This window comes from Ciconia boyciana, chromosome 2 (genome assembly GCF_034638445.1).
Source record: "Ciconia boyciana chromosome 2, ASM3463844v1, whole genome shotgun sequence".
NCBI classification, from domain to species: Eukaryota; Metazoa; Chordata; class Aves; order Ciconiiformes; family Ciconiidae; genus Ciconia; species Ciconia boyciana.
This window is the reverse complement of record NC_132935.1, coordinates 40,642,416-40,657,534: the sequence shown is the minus strand read 5'-3', so window position 1 is coordinate 40,657,534 and position 15,119 is coordinate 40,642,416. Positions and strand designations below refer to the sequence as shown.

Below are 15,119 nucleotides of genomic sequence, written 5' to 3'. Positions count from 1 at the left end.
CAACATACCAGACAACATAATTTTGCTTAGTTTTGTGAAAGACAAAGGTTAAATTGAACAGATATATATTTAAAATACAATTCAAGATGGGATAGCTAAGTCAACAGTGCAGACTTCTTGCAAGGTCTCATTCTACTGTGTTCAAATGCTGTGACTACAGGTTTGTCTGTTGGTTCTTTTCTGAAGCAACTCAAATTGCTTCATTAACACTCAGAATTATTATTCTTCACCTCACTTGTCTAACTCTTTCAAATGTAAAAACAATTTTCAAGTTAGTTTTGCTACAACTATGCACTCCATGCTATTTTCGTTAATTTTAGAAAAGCATAATTGACAATCAAGACTAGCAGCATTAATTCCACCTGTAGATCACTACCAAAGTGCAAGTAAAGAAGCTCAGAGGAAAAAAAATGTCAACTATGAACACAAAGATAAAGGCAGGCTTCAAAGCATCAAGCTAAGCTTTTGTAATGTGTATAAATAATTTCCCACAAAGGTGCATTAGCAAGTAATACGGAAGCAATTATGGATTATCACATGAAGAGAAGGGTGCACACCAGCAGGCAGTTACTAGAAATTAGGAAAACACAGTTAAAGGGAAAACAACAAAACACTAACCTTAGAGAATTATCTAAAAATAGCATTTCAGAAGTAAAAACAGTAAAAAACAGCTAGACCATAGGGCAACTTTAGAACAAACTCGTTTTAAAAGCAGAATGCAGAGTGATAAAGAACAGATATAGGAGAGAAGTAAAAAACTAAAATAGGTTACAACAGAACCATCCTACCACCAACAGAGCTGAACTAGTAGCAGTGCAAAGACAGAAAACAACCTCTCTGGTATGAGCATGGCCTACTACTGCTTGACATTTTTGCCAAATCATCTTCTCCAATATGATTAACAATAAAATAACTGTTGCAACCTATTCTCAGTAATAAAACTGCAGTTAACCAAACAGTTTTTACACAAAGTTTTTTTGGGTGGGGTCAGTTACAAGTATTTTGAGTAAAGAATCTATTAAAGGGAAGTTTACAGCATTCTCTGTTGATATCATTTCCCCCTGCCTATTAAAATACAAGCTCCCCCCCTCCCACTGTGAGACAGGTCATATATGTGTGTACATATATATATACACACACTTTTCATGATATGTGTTTTAAAATCTAGACTCAATTACCATGTGTGTTGAACTGTTCCACTCTGAGAAGTCCACACAGCATAATGATTGCAAGTGCTATCCTGAGGTAAAACAGATTTTCATCTTTAATTTTCATTCAGTGTACCAAGGGTGGAATAATATACTTTTAATGGACAATCTGAGCTTTTGATGTGGTTTTACAAAATCTATTTCATTTTGTAAGGGAGACAGGGTTACTGTTTTCTGTTTATTTTACAGATAGAACAGAGATTTTTACTAAAATACTTATGGTATCACTTACCTTACCTTTTCACAAATATCCATACTCAGAAATTTTTGTTTGTTTTACAAACAATCATGACAGCAGGATCTTTGGAGATAAGATCTAAAGTTTAGTAAAGGTTTACTTTTAATAAATTCAATATAAATTATTTGTGATAAAAAATTGATTCTTCATTTTGGTATCTAAGAAATCCTCTTCAGCACTGCAAACTTAACGGAAATTAGGAAAAAAAAGTGGCTTTTTATTATTCTCATTAAAAACTAGATCTCTGCTCTGCACTTTATATAATCTAGTCTACATGGTTATAGATATCTGTGCACATTATCAAAGAACTTTAATAAACTAAATCAGAAACTTACTAGACAGGAACAGGCAAACGGATGGCAAAGAAAGAGCTGTAAATTCAAAGAAAAGACAAAGACCAGAACTTAAAGTTGAAATAATAAATTAGCCAAATGAAAGGCAATTTTAGCTCTCCTGCTGCCACTTCACAGATTTTTTACTCTAGTGTTTGAGGAACTTTTCCTTATTCCACATATAATCAATCCTCATATAAACCTTTAAGGTCCTTAATTTTCAATCCCTACAAGACTTCTCATAGTAAAGTATCCTACTATACAATCAAAGAAGAACATAAATACTGAAAACAAGAGCAAAGTCATAAATTCAGGATTCGATAGCTAAGCAGGCTGATCATGGAGATGCTGAGGGTGGCCAACTCTGGGGGTGGGGCTGGAGGGAGGAGATGCATCACAAAATATATAAAAACCTCTAGGATCATAAGCGCCCTGCTGAACTTCCCTAGTGAAAGGAAGCTCCTCCCTTCACTAGATGAAGTGATTCCATTGAACCATCTCCTGGAATTCAGTGCTTAATCAGGATGTGAAAGACCAGAGATCCAGTTCTCTCCTCTGAACTGGGGAACAGTGTTTGAATTTCTTCAGAGCTCTAAACCACATTTTTAAGTATACCCAAGGGTATGAGAACAAAGCCATTTTAGTCCTTCACGATGAAGCTGTTTATTCGTGCACAGTCGAATCTTAACTGGCCACAACAGCAATTTGTGAGAGAGGAGCTCTGCAGAACAGAGACTAAAGCCCAGTTTTTCCCCTCCTCTCTAGGTAGGAAAGGGGACTCTGGACATAATTGGCCTATCATCATGCTCACTTCTCAGTAGGCTGAATCTCTGTTTCACATTGGACTGGAACAGTTTCAACAACAAGAATTTAAAAGATACACTCTCACTCCTGTTCAAGTATACCCCATAAACAGCAGCTGCAACACTGAAAGGCAACCGAACTTTCTTTTCAAGAAGAAAATGGAATTAAATCTTTGTCTCCTCTAACCTGGGTGAGAGCTCCAATTACCAAAAGAAACCACTCTTTCTCTCCTTGTTCTACACAGAATCAGATCTGCAATCCTGTTATCTGAAAATATGCTTCAAGTAAAACAGATCCATGTAGGTTTTTTCCTTTCTTTTTTATATTCTGTTTATAAAGAAAGATGGTCAATACTTTTAAAAAGTCAGCCCATTTCTGAATATAAACTGTTATAGTTCAAAGTACTTTTAAGCCTATAGATACCTTTCTGGTTCAGAGGAAGCACCACAATGTTTACAAGAGTTTTTTAGTTGCAAGCTAAGGTAACTATTGTTACTAGAAATGAGAATTAATTATTCTTCAGAAAAAAATCCAACAAAAATCAAGACTAAGATTATCATCTGGTTGACTGATGTCAAGACTCATTCCCAAGGTTTGGGGGTTTTTAATTATTATTCTTATGTATTTGCATTTATTCTGACTATAAACAGTGAACAAATTCTGATTGCTTTCCATTTAAATGATTCTTCTAAGACATACATACACAACCAAAGTCAGAAAATTTATTCAGCAGAAATCTACTCATAAAAGAAACATAAGAATTACTAGCTTTGTTTGTTTTGTTTTGGGTGGGGTTTTTTTAAGAAACAGAAGTTTTTCTCTCTAAGAGAAAATTGAAGTCACAAATTAAAGACAAAAGGAAACTTAATGAGAAATTCTGTCCTAGGAGGTTGCACAGTTTCGTCAGACTTGTCAAAGGCACTTTATCTAAATACAGCACAACAGTGAATTCTACTTGCAGTGCTAGCTCCGCACTTTTCAATGATGTTTGGAGAGACCAGCTGTTTGCCACCATAAGAGCTGCTGTTAAAAACTCTCCTCTGGAGTTCTGTTTATCTAAGCATAACTGCTGAAGTCAGAGGAGGTAAAAATGAATACAGAGATATATGTTAATAAGAGAAAATCCTGAATCTGCACCTGCTTCTTTTCTAAACGTGCTAGAAGGATGATCACTTTCAAAAGCCAGTCAAATTTTGTCCAAGCCATGTTTTGGGTTTTTCTTTTTGGTTATTCAGATGAACATTTTTTTTAACAGTTCTTCAATTAGGAGTTATTACAAGGAAAAAATACACACAGATGTGCACACAGCTTAAATGACGAATAACGACACTGCCTACAACTCTGAAGTTTTTTAATGAATACTGACTAGCAACGGGAGTATATTTAAAGCAGTATTTAATGCAACCATCACATCCTATCTGAATAGTTTGGATTACTTTTTCTTTTTTTTTGTTTTTAAAAACCTTTTCTCCACAAACTTAAAGACAGTACAACAACAGGCTTAGAGAGTTAGCACTTCAGGAAAAAAAAAAAAGTCGTGTAAAGACAGAACAAAAATATATTGTGTTATCTATTTACCTAAATAGATTTGTATAGAAAAGTAAGCCTTCCTACATTCTGATATTTTTCACAAACACTTTAGGCATTTTCTCAAGTTTTGTTTTTATGTTTATACAAACACAAAATAGAATGAATGTCCAAAATGGAATGTAGAGCTTGCTTCTTGTAAACTTACTTGACTCAAGCATCTTTTTTGTACCCTTTCTACTCTCTCCCCTCTTTCAAGCCACCTCACAAAATTCTAACTTTGACATCTTAAACATCAAGTCAAGAAATTCAACGTTAAGACTACAAGCTTATAAAGAAATTTAGTTTGTCTCCTGCTACAGGATCGACATATCTATAACAGCTATAACACTGATGAGGAGACAAAACTAATTCCGATTTTAACTGTGCAGATGACTTAAAGATCTTTAATAGCTACTATTTTGATTAACCAGCTCTCCTCCACAGAACATTCAGAAATAAGAAGATTTAAAATTATACAATCTACCTATCTTGCATTTGAATGATTTAATGTAGCCAAGAGCCCTACATAATTACTAGGTTAATTAAATACTTGGTTGTATTTAGGCCAGAGCAGAGTTCAGGAAAGGTAAATGTGGAGAGGAAATACAAGAAATATTTAAGCCCAGAACATATAAATTCTGCTGGTGGTGACCTTTAAAAAAGTTTCTATTACATAAGGTTGAAAATCCTCATCTCTGCATATAGCATACTGGCATTAATTCTGGGGTGTTTTTTCCTTGTTCTATTTTCCTATCCTGTAATGTGGGTCACATCAATTTGTTTTAGCAACAAGTCCCAACTAAGCCACAAAGGAAAGAAAACAGATGAAGTAGTTTCAGTTCTTTCAATTTTTCTCATGGTTTGAAGGAGTTTCAAGTAGAAGCAAATCAAATTCCAGTTGCCATAAAAGTACCTACAACTCTGCTATTCATGGCTTGCTGCTCATGGAAAAAATAACTTTTAAAAATCCTTTACCTAATGCCTAAAACTTAGCAAAGTTTCAAGTCTGATACTAAGTCAATTTAATTAGGTGCTAGCTCATAGAGGTGCTATGCAGCTGCAATTCCTACAGAGTTCAAAAGAGTTTGTAGGTATCTCATACCTACAGTCATTACACAGTCTTGGATCTATAAATAGTTTTTAAAATATGCTGTTAGGAGATCTCAGTTGCAAAAGTATTGCTCTTTTCACAGCTTTCTTGCTACAAAAGATATGGCTGTGTCCTCCAGTTACTATGGAAAGAAATAGTTCCACAGTTACAAACTGCTATCAGAGCTTTCTTTAATAATACTACAAAACCACCTTAAAAAACACTGGTGTAAAAAGCGAGAAAGTGAGATGTGTTACATTAGTAATTAAACGTCAATTATCATTTAAGCAGAACCTCAGGAAATAAAATTGTAAAACAAGAAAACCGCTACTCAATAGTTATAAAACCTCTAGCTATTAAATATTTTATAAAGAAAGTCTTTAAACAACTTGGTAGCATTTGTTACAATGGGTAAGTACATGCATAGTGATAGTGCAACTGCATATGAAGGAGAGACTAAAATTTGTTTCATTTAAAAAGTTCTAGCAAAGCTGAACCACACATACTACAGTCTGTTCAAACTCAGTGTATGCTTATCTGCATACTTAATTTCCAGTGTGTTTAAAGACGCATAATAGAGTTATGATTTCCACTTCAAAGCATAGCTCAAAACTCTTCCATGCAAAGAGCTAGCCCATAGGATGCAGTTAGGACAAAGATTGCTGCAGGCTATCACACAGATTACCAGTTTGTGATCTTCATCAGGAAAGAAACACTTGGAGTAAATCAGAACTTCACTGCCCAAGTTCTCTACAATGAAGAATTCAACATAAGAATTAGCACAGGAACACTTTTTACATGTTTCAAAGTGATTCAGAAAGGTCCAGCCGAAAATGAACTTTTTTTCTTTTCATACAGGTGATCAGTAAAGGGGGTTTCATTTTAAAGAAACAGCAATATTGAAATCTTACCTCTTTATGCACTCTGTAATCAGAAATAATCTTAACACACATGCCTTTTACTGCTAGTAAATTATGTTGCCTTTACGGAAGCCCTTAAATATCCAGCCATTACATTAGCATATCCAACCAAACCATTCACCTTCTATGTTGACACCATGGCTCCATGATGACATGACTGAACACAAAACTCTAGATTCAGCTTCACCCCCTGATGCCCAGCCACTCATTGTCATCTCTACCCTTCTACCCAAACCACTTTCCATAAAGCTGTCTTAAAGTCTGAGGAAAGAAGAGTCAGCTTTCTGCTTATCAGTTCCCTGGCGTGGTTCACCTAGCATCTGCACAGCTACTAATTCAGGTACAGGGAAGGGGAACTGTAAAGAGGAAGACTGCAGAGCAACCTCAGACTAGATTAAGCTGACTGCAGACCTATAGCATTGAACTGTAAAAAGATTTAACTCCCTAATCCCCCAATATGATATACATCCTAGCCTAGCCTAGCTACCACTGTGAACCTAGCCTAGCTACCACTTCTGACAGGGAATTTTCAGGTGCATTCTCAGAGTAATTGCCAAAATCTAAGGAAATATACTCCAATTTTCTGTCTCCCTGAGATTATTAGTGATACTTGAGGTTCTCCACGTAGCATTTTAAACAAGCTCTATCCCCAAAAGGCTATTGAAAAGGATATCTCTCTTATGTGCCATTTAAACTCTTAACGAAATGCTCAAAAATTATATGATGCAGACATCCTTACAGATGTCAAGTGCAAGGCTCCTCCATATTTGAAGCACCATATGTTTTAGCCCACAATGTCTTCCTGCAGACAGGCAAGATACATTAGACAACACTAGAGCAGGCCCAAGATTTCAGCCACACTGGATCAAAAGGGGCAGGAGAACTTTCTTTGATGTCTTTATCACATGGCAGCATCTCTGTAAGAGAGGAGAGGAATCTCTCAGTGCTCCAGAATTCTTAAGGAAAAAAAGCACTGGTAGAGGGAAAGTATCAGGCTCTCTTTGCTTTTACGTTAATCTTGCTACACTTAGGTATCAATCTTAAAACCCAAAATAATACTTTATTGAGAAAAAGCAAAGGGAAGAAATCCAAATACCAGGCAATATGTAAAAACAAGTCATAAAAGCATATACTGTGTTCAAACTGATCATTTTTCATTACAGAGTGACCTTGGTAGTCAGTTATCATACATTTCAATAGCTAACAGCATACAGAAAGTTTCATACCGATAGACCTAAGAGATGACGGAGTTGCCTTTTTAGGATTTAGAGCTCATTTAACTCTAGTTCTATACAAATTAAGAGGTATATCAAGGACTAACTATTCCAATGCCAATATGCTCGTGTATGCAGAGAGGTACCTGTGTTAACAATTTTAAGACTGTTATTTACATCACTTTCATTTATTCAGAAATAAGAAAATGACTTGTTTGAAGAGTTACTACCTTAAGTTTTGTACAGGATATTTAAAAAAAGAAAAGAACAAAAAAAAGAAAAAGAAAGAGAGGGGAACCCCAGCAAAACCAGTAATTTTACTGATGGCACTGCTGCAACATACCATGTAAATTACAGATGTTTGGATCATTACTGTTGCTTCCATTATTTAATTTGGCAGGTTATTTTACAGCATGTTAAAACGTTTTCCAGAAAGGCCACCCTGAACAAGACACAAGGCAGACAGATGATTCACAAAGAGGTGGCTGTCTGCATTTTCATGGTTTTGTCATTTGTATTAGCACGTTTTAGCTTTTCCTGAAGATTTAGGGAAGAAACATACACAGTTGTTATTTAGATACTTTGTCACTGACAAGAGCAAGTCATGCTTTGAAACTATATGAAACTATGACACTTGCTCATATAGTCAAACTATACAAGCAAGTCATATAGTTAGCTATTAGATACAAGGTACACAAATGCCATTAAAATTCAGAGATCTAGGATTAGTCTCACAAGTCATAACCAACTTTCCTGGTTAAATCCATCTTGTTCCAAATACAGAGAAATGTCTTTTACCAGTCTGTGCCAAACTGTTTAAAAAATAGTAATATCTGGCACTAATGGTAAAAATTCAAGATCTTCGACTAGTTGTAAGCAACTAAATTAGGCAATAGGATAAGCTTGGTGAAGAAATTACTGCAACATTTCTAAAACAGTATATAAAGATTCCACCAGTGACAAAGAATTTCTCATTTGTCTGCAATAGCCATATAGCAACTCTAACAAAGTAATAACTCTCCATTGTATACTCCTGAATACCAAAGATATTACAAGAAAACATTCTAACATTGAGTTTAAATAGCCAAATCAAAGCACTGAGCAGCACACTAACTGAATACATGAGAATTTGTGTTAGTTCAGTAAACACTAGGAGTTAGACTTGGACAAACCAGTCAAAACATTTGTTAAGCCCCACAGAGCATCCCAAATTTACGTCTCACTTATGACCTCTAACACAGTAATACCCTTCTTCCTAAGGATTACAATTAAAATTAAGAAGGAAATAATGGATAGATTGTAACACATGAAATCAGATGATACATTACACAGTTGTAAAATCAAGAGTGTAAAGCAAGCACGCTGGCCAGTAGTTCAGGACAGAAATTAGAGAGACAGAATTTTTAGGTAGATGGAAGCATCATATTTACACAGAATCCATAGTGTAAGAAAAGGAGAGACCAGAGAAGGCACGGGCAATCCCAGTCAAAGCATCAGAAGCAGTGATGTGAAGTTCAATGTTCCCAAGAGCCAACAAAGGAGCTTCAGCAGGAAAAAAGTGATCTGTTTAGCTGATGAACTTTCTCTGCCCTTTAGGTAAATTAAAAAGCTAATGGAGAGCCTCACCCCGAGAAAGTACACTATAAAGTAGTCTTTACAGTAGAGATGAGATAAAATGTAAAAGTTCATGCAAATTAACAGGCACAGCTATCTTTCTAGAAGTGATACTGTTAACTAAAAAAGAATTAATATTAGCACAAAATTGCATTTGTGGACATCTTGCTAAGGACATCAGGTCAATTGATGTCCTTGCTAAGGACATCAGGTCAACTTGAATGCATACAAAACAAACCCCCTAAATTCAAAGAAAGCTAGAAATTAATGAAAGGATTAGATGAAAGGCACCTTAGAAGGTCCAAAAGATGAGTAAAAGGAGTTAAAAGCTTGGCAATACATTCACATTTGGATATATAAGGAAACTACATGGTTAAAACAGGAAAAAGAGAAATCAGACATCTTCTGGGATCTTGCAGAGAAAAGTCTGGGATGTCAAAAGATAATCTCAATCATTATTATGGAGATTAAAGAAAATTTATCAAAGCAACAGTAGAGTTCTTTGACTTCAATCTGTGTGATGAAAACAGAGCCTCAGAACTAGCAGAGGTAGGATTTTTTTTTTAATATAAAATACAGTTGTCTGTAGATACAGACAGTGCCTTGTGTCAGAAATGCGGTTTTTGTATAGTGCCCATCTTACTGGAGAACCACTGTCCCACTTGCAGTTAGAAATACAAAGAAAACAGACAGCAGTTACTGCAAATCTATATGATCAGTGAGAATTATGTTTAAGTCAGTCCTTGCTTACGTACTGTAAGAAAAAAGACACCCACACAGCAACGTGATGATAGATGCCTTATCATCAGTACTCCTACTTCTACAACTAAGCATAGCTTACAGAGTAATTCATATTTTTTCAGCCATCTGTATTTCAAAAGTAGCTGGGCTGCTGATCCTCACTCTTACTGAAAGGCTTCTCCACAACCACCTGCTAATGCCCAGGACATTTCCAAATTTCCTGTCTCATGAAATTTGAGGGAGTTTATTCATGACCAGGTGACATGCATTTGCTCCTGTACCAAAACTGTCCCTCATCTAATGAAGCTTTAAGTAATATTCCAGCAAGTATCTACTCCTTCATCTATCTGTTTAAAATTGATTTTCTTCCTTTTGAGAGGCCACAGTTTTTACAACGGAGTCTGTAGGCTAGTGACAAGAAGCCAAACTTTCCAGTAAAGATAACAACATGTTTCCCTCCCTAAGTATCCCCAAACCGTCAAATTTTGACCTGGTTTTCACTTCTGTACTCCAAATAAAATCATTGGCATATTCATACAATTGTGTAAATGTCACTTTCAAAGAAGTGTCCATCAGTAGCAGTACAAAGCTTAAATACAAAGATTTTATTTTTTTCATCAGGACTGATTGGACAGCTTCTAGTATATGACTTTTGAAAGTAAAAGGTAGAGTTCTATTTCTAAAAAATATTTAGTTCCACTTCTGACATTTTAATGAATCTGAAAACACCTATATAAACACTACAGTTAGAACTATTTCAGAGTTGATCTATTTGTAAGATGACTGTCAATATTTTCTGATGCGGAAACCTAAAAGCAGATTACTACATTCAGATGCAGGCATTGTCTTCAGGCCAGATTTTTAGATGTGCTGTCAGCTTCAGTGGTTTCAGAGCTATGAGCAATACCTTGGCAAGAAGCCACGTCCTCTCCCATGAACTGCTGTGAAAGTGAATACAACATTATCAAGAACTGCCTCAAACTTGAGGTTTCCATACTTCACAGTCTCAATCACTAGCCATCTCAAAATTATTTCCTCATCTCATTTTCACATCCCTCAACTGTGGAAAGCTTACTGGCTGCTGTGACATTTTCAAATGTTGACAAACCTTTAAAGTGATATTTAAAATATTAACAGAAGCATGTTTAGTATTCGAAAGTATACCAGGGATGCATGTTCTTAAAGCATTCTAATTTAAAATCTGTATTTAGCATGCTTAATACTGGAAGATGATCAGAGTACCTCCAGCCCCAGCAAAAAGTGTAATATAGACTCTACAGCATAGGCCAGCAATTGAAAAAGCATTTAAAAAAAAAAAGAAAAAAACAAAATCACTTCTATGAACATTCTAATATCATCTCTAAACTCTTTTATGCTTAAGGATATTTGAAATCTTTTTCTCTCAATTCATCTTGCAATAGGTAAACTAATCCTATGTGGTTCACCCTGTAATTAACACTGTTCTCCATATTGGTGCTATATTCAAAAAGGAACAACAGATATTCACTGTCATCACCACATTTCATCACTGGAGCTCTGTGCATGTCAAGCTCAAAAACCAAAGAAGTTACAACAAACAAACATTCAAATCTCTGATAAAAGCACTTCCTTTCTTTAGTGCAGTGTGCATGGTTGCATAGTGACTCCAGAAGTATATACTTTTTTTCTCTTTCAAGCATGTTCTGCTATGCTTAAAAATGCTAGTGCATATAAAGCTTTCCCTCCATAAATTGTCCACACATAGTAGTTTATGAATAGTCAGATTTGCTAAGGTGTTCTTTATTGGGGGAGTGGGGATAAGGATAGCTGTCTCAAAAAACGTTCTGCTTGCCTTTTTCCAGTATTATTTCTCCATGCTTCTATACTTACATAAACCATCAGGTTAGATGCTACAATAGATCTAATAAGTTCAGACCAGTGTTCTTAAACAGGTCAGCCTAAGGAGATACTCCAACATCCAAGTTTGAACACATGAATAAGGACTTCACTAGCATCACATATTGGGCATTCCAGTTCTACCCCCGGCTTCTGGAGGAAAAGATCTGAGCGCCCCTTCCCGGGATACCCACAGATGTCGAGACCCGCTCCGGGCAGATGACCTGCCCGTCGATCACCCTGACCCTTTTGGGGAGCTTTCGACGGGCGCCCCCACCGCCCAGGCCCGGCACGCAACTTTCTCCTCCACGCGAACTCCCAAGAAGGGGAACGACGGAAATGCGAGGGACAGACCTCGGCCATCTGTCCCTGCCCCCCACACCCCCAGCTGCCGCGGCGCCAGAGGAGCGCGGCCCCCGCAGGCCGACGCCGCGCGACCGAGGACCGGCAGAAGGGGAGGGGGAGGGCGGGGGAGGCTGCACCTCAGCCCGCCGGGAGGCGCAGGCGGAGAGGAAGGCGCAGCACCCCCTCGCTTCGCCCGGGGGCTCCCCCCCGCCGCGGTGAGGGGCGGCATCGGCCCCTTCCCCTTCCCCTCCCCCAGCTCCGGGGCTCCGGCCACCGCCCCGCAGCGGTCAGCCCCGCTCCGCCCCGGCGGGCTGCCCCTCGCGGGGCCGCGGCAGCCCCCGCCCCTTTCCCCTCAGGCTGCGGCCCCGCTCCCGCCGCTCACCTCTCTTGGAGCCGGGGCCGGGGCTGCCGCCGGCGCCTCTGGAGCTCTTGCGTGAGGCCATGGCAACTCCTGTCAGGCAGCGAGGGGCGGCGGCTGCGCGCGCGGCGGGGGCGGGGCGGAGCCGGTGGGGCCGCAGCGAGAACGAGTCAGGAACCGCCACCACCACCTGAGCCCCGCGTGCGGCAGCGCCCTGCGGCCACAGCGGCGCAACACCGAGCGCACCGCGGGCCGTCCCGCCCGCCCGCTGCCAGCCAATCGCGGGGCGCCCACGGGAACGAGGCGGTGCGCCTCTCGCCTCCGATTGGCGGCGGCGCGAGGGGGTGGGGCGGCGGCGGCGTGCCGGGTGCGCGTGTCCGACACGCTCCCCGCCGCCGGCACCTTTGAACGTGGCAACGCGGGAGCGAGCGGCGGCCTCTCGCGAGGGTTCGGCCGCGCGGATGGGCTGGGGCTGGGGCCGGACGGGCGCGCGCGCGCGCCCGCCCGGAGAGGGTGGGGCCAGCTCTGTGGCTGAGGGGCTGCGTCGTGGCGGCCGGTTTGGGCCCTTCGTCAGTGGCTGCCGCCACCCCCCGACCCGGGAGGGAGCCGCGCCGTCCCGTCCCCTGCTCGCAAGGAAGGGGGCTCGGGCCCTGAGCGGGAGAGATGGGAGCGGAGGCGGGCAAGGCGGCGGGGAGGGGGCGGCCGCTGGCTGTCGGTGTGGGGCGGGGGGTTGTGCGGGAAACCGAGAGCGGGAAGCGCGGAGGGTGGTGGGATGTCCGTGTGCCCGCCCGGGAGGCTGGCTGGCTGGCTGGCTGTCCCGTCGGCGCTCCGTGCTCGGCAGCGTCCGGGCCGGTGGCCGGGGGGGAGCCGCCGGCGATGCGGGTGGGCGAGGCCGGGCCCTCGGGGCGCCCTGCGGGTGAAGGACCTCACCGTGCCGGGGGTGGAAAGCTTGGGGAAGTAAAGCTGGCTGAGCGGGGGTGGGTTATTTCTACGGAGACTCTGCTTAAAGCATCCTGTCCTCTTTCTTAAACTGTCCTCTGCTGCGTTCAGGCGGTAATAACGCATCCAGTTAAATGCTCAAATCATGAGAAATAGCTTGTTAAGCCTTTCGGAGAGCAACTTTTCAACCAACATGGTAAAAGAGTTTGAAGTATGTTACATCAACGGATGAATTCTCAAACAAGCTTTTTGAGGCTTTAAAAATACTTGAAATAGCCTGTGACAAAATAAGATGCTTTTTCACAGGCATTCAGGATGCCTCTTGTTACTCCGTCGTTTGGATTGAGACTTACTTAAATAGCAGTTTGGCATAACAGTAAAACTGAAAACAAAAAAGCAAAACTCACGTTTTAGTCCTGACTATACATACAGTGTTTCAGGTCAAAATAAACAATTTTGGAAATCAGAGCCTTTGCAAATGGATGTGTGGAGAGAGAAGGCTTTTCCCACAACAAAGGTTGGCACTGTGTTTTGAACAGAGTAATGCAATGAACCTAACCAGAAATGATAATTTACTGAAGAGCTTTAATCAGTAATTTTGAATGAAATTTGAACTTAAATGCTTAGACAAGTAATAGGATGGCAGTGTGGGTACTTTAGCCAGTAGAGGTAAAAGCAACTAGTTTTGTGAACATCAAAACTAAGGAAGTGTATTTCTTGGTATCTCTCATTAATTAATTGGTATCTAGTACAGCTGAGTGTCAGAACCTTTCACTTGGTTTGGCACTCTACCAAAATCTTATTTTCACACGGTGTGTAAGGACTTAATATTGAGATGCTCTCATTTTGTCTAGTGAGGCTGCAACTGGCAAACAAGTTCAAAAGTTGCTAGGGAGGAGCAGACATACTCATGACCATGTACAATTTATCACAGAAAAGTTAACAGGATGAATTATTAACATTTCATCAAATGGGAAGGTACAATGTAAGGAACAAATCATCCTAAGGAAAGTAAGAAAAAATTGATAGTCTGTAACTGGGATTACTGAAAATATAATAATTAGTAGACAATAACTGTCTGTGTGACTATATTCTTGTGAGTAGTAATTACTGCCGAGTAAAACAACAGCTTTTTGTGGTTAATGTAGAATACAGTTTCCTGAAGCTATACTATGGGAAGTGGCAGTTTGATAAGAAAAGAGATATTAAGAACATGGAAGCAACTGGGTGAGCAGTGACACTTAGAAGGATATTGCTAATGATTTACTGTGAACAAAATTTTTGACTGTAAATGGACTGTGAAATTCCTTGCTTCTGTTTTCATTGGCACACAGCTGCCAGCATTTCGTATTAGGTGTATTCAGTACCTGCTGGTACGCTCTTCTGTCCAAGAAGGCTCCCGCAGGATTAAAATATACACACAGAGGTGCAAATGCTCAAAGCAATATTGTATCTTTATGCTGATTGCTAGCCTTCTGCATGATCTTGTTATTCAGAGGTTTCTGTTGATCTTCTCAGGAAGACTTTTTCCTCCCCTTTTTCCTCCCACAGATAACTCTAAACTGAAGAATGTTAGTTAAGAGGGGCTATTGTCTTCTAGTGATCAGAGAATCTTTTTCTTATATTCCTGCCTGATATCTCTGATCATGTACTTAATATCGATCATCATGCGTGGTTTTGGAGTAAGCAGCCTTTCAGACCAAGTTAGCAGAAAGCAGTAGGCCTGGTTTTCCTACTGGGATCACCTGAAGACAATTCAATTACAGGCTATGTGATCCGTATTATGCCATCGAAGAAGCTTGGGACAGCTTGGTGTGACTAGAGGCAGTAATGCTTAATTTGATTTAAATTGGCCACGGTAACTGTTGCAGC

General features: G+C 40.0%; 1 protein-coding gene across 6 annotated transcripts in view; it reads right to left on the bottom strand.

The window, feature by feature from the left end:
- Nucleotides 1–12,561, bottom strand: part of ASPH (aspartate beta-hydroxylase) — a 120,732-nt gene extending 108,171 nt beyond the window's left edge. For 3 of the 6 annotated variants that reach the window (XM_072852426.1, XM_072852429.1, XM_072852430.1), the window contains exon 1: nucleotides 12,333–12,560. In XM_072852426.1, the coding sequence (XP_072708527.1) occupies nucleotides 12,333–12,393 (61 nt within the window). In that variant the 5' untranslated portion in view covers nucleotides 12,394–12,560. Of the gene's footprint in view, nucleotides 1–12,332 lie in introns of all 6 variants that reach the window. The other 3 variants (XM_072852432.1, XM_072852428.1, XM_072852431.1) reach the window with 2 other exon arrangements.
- Nucleotides 12,562–15,119: the final 2,558 nt, after the last annotated feature.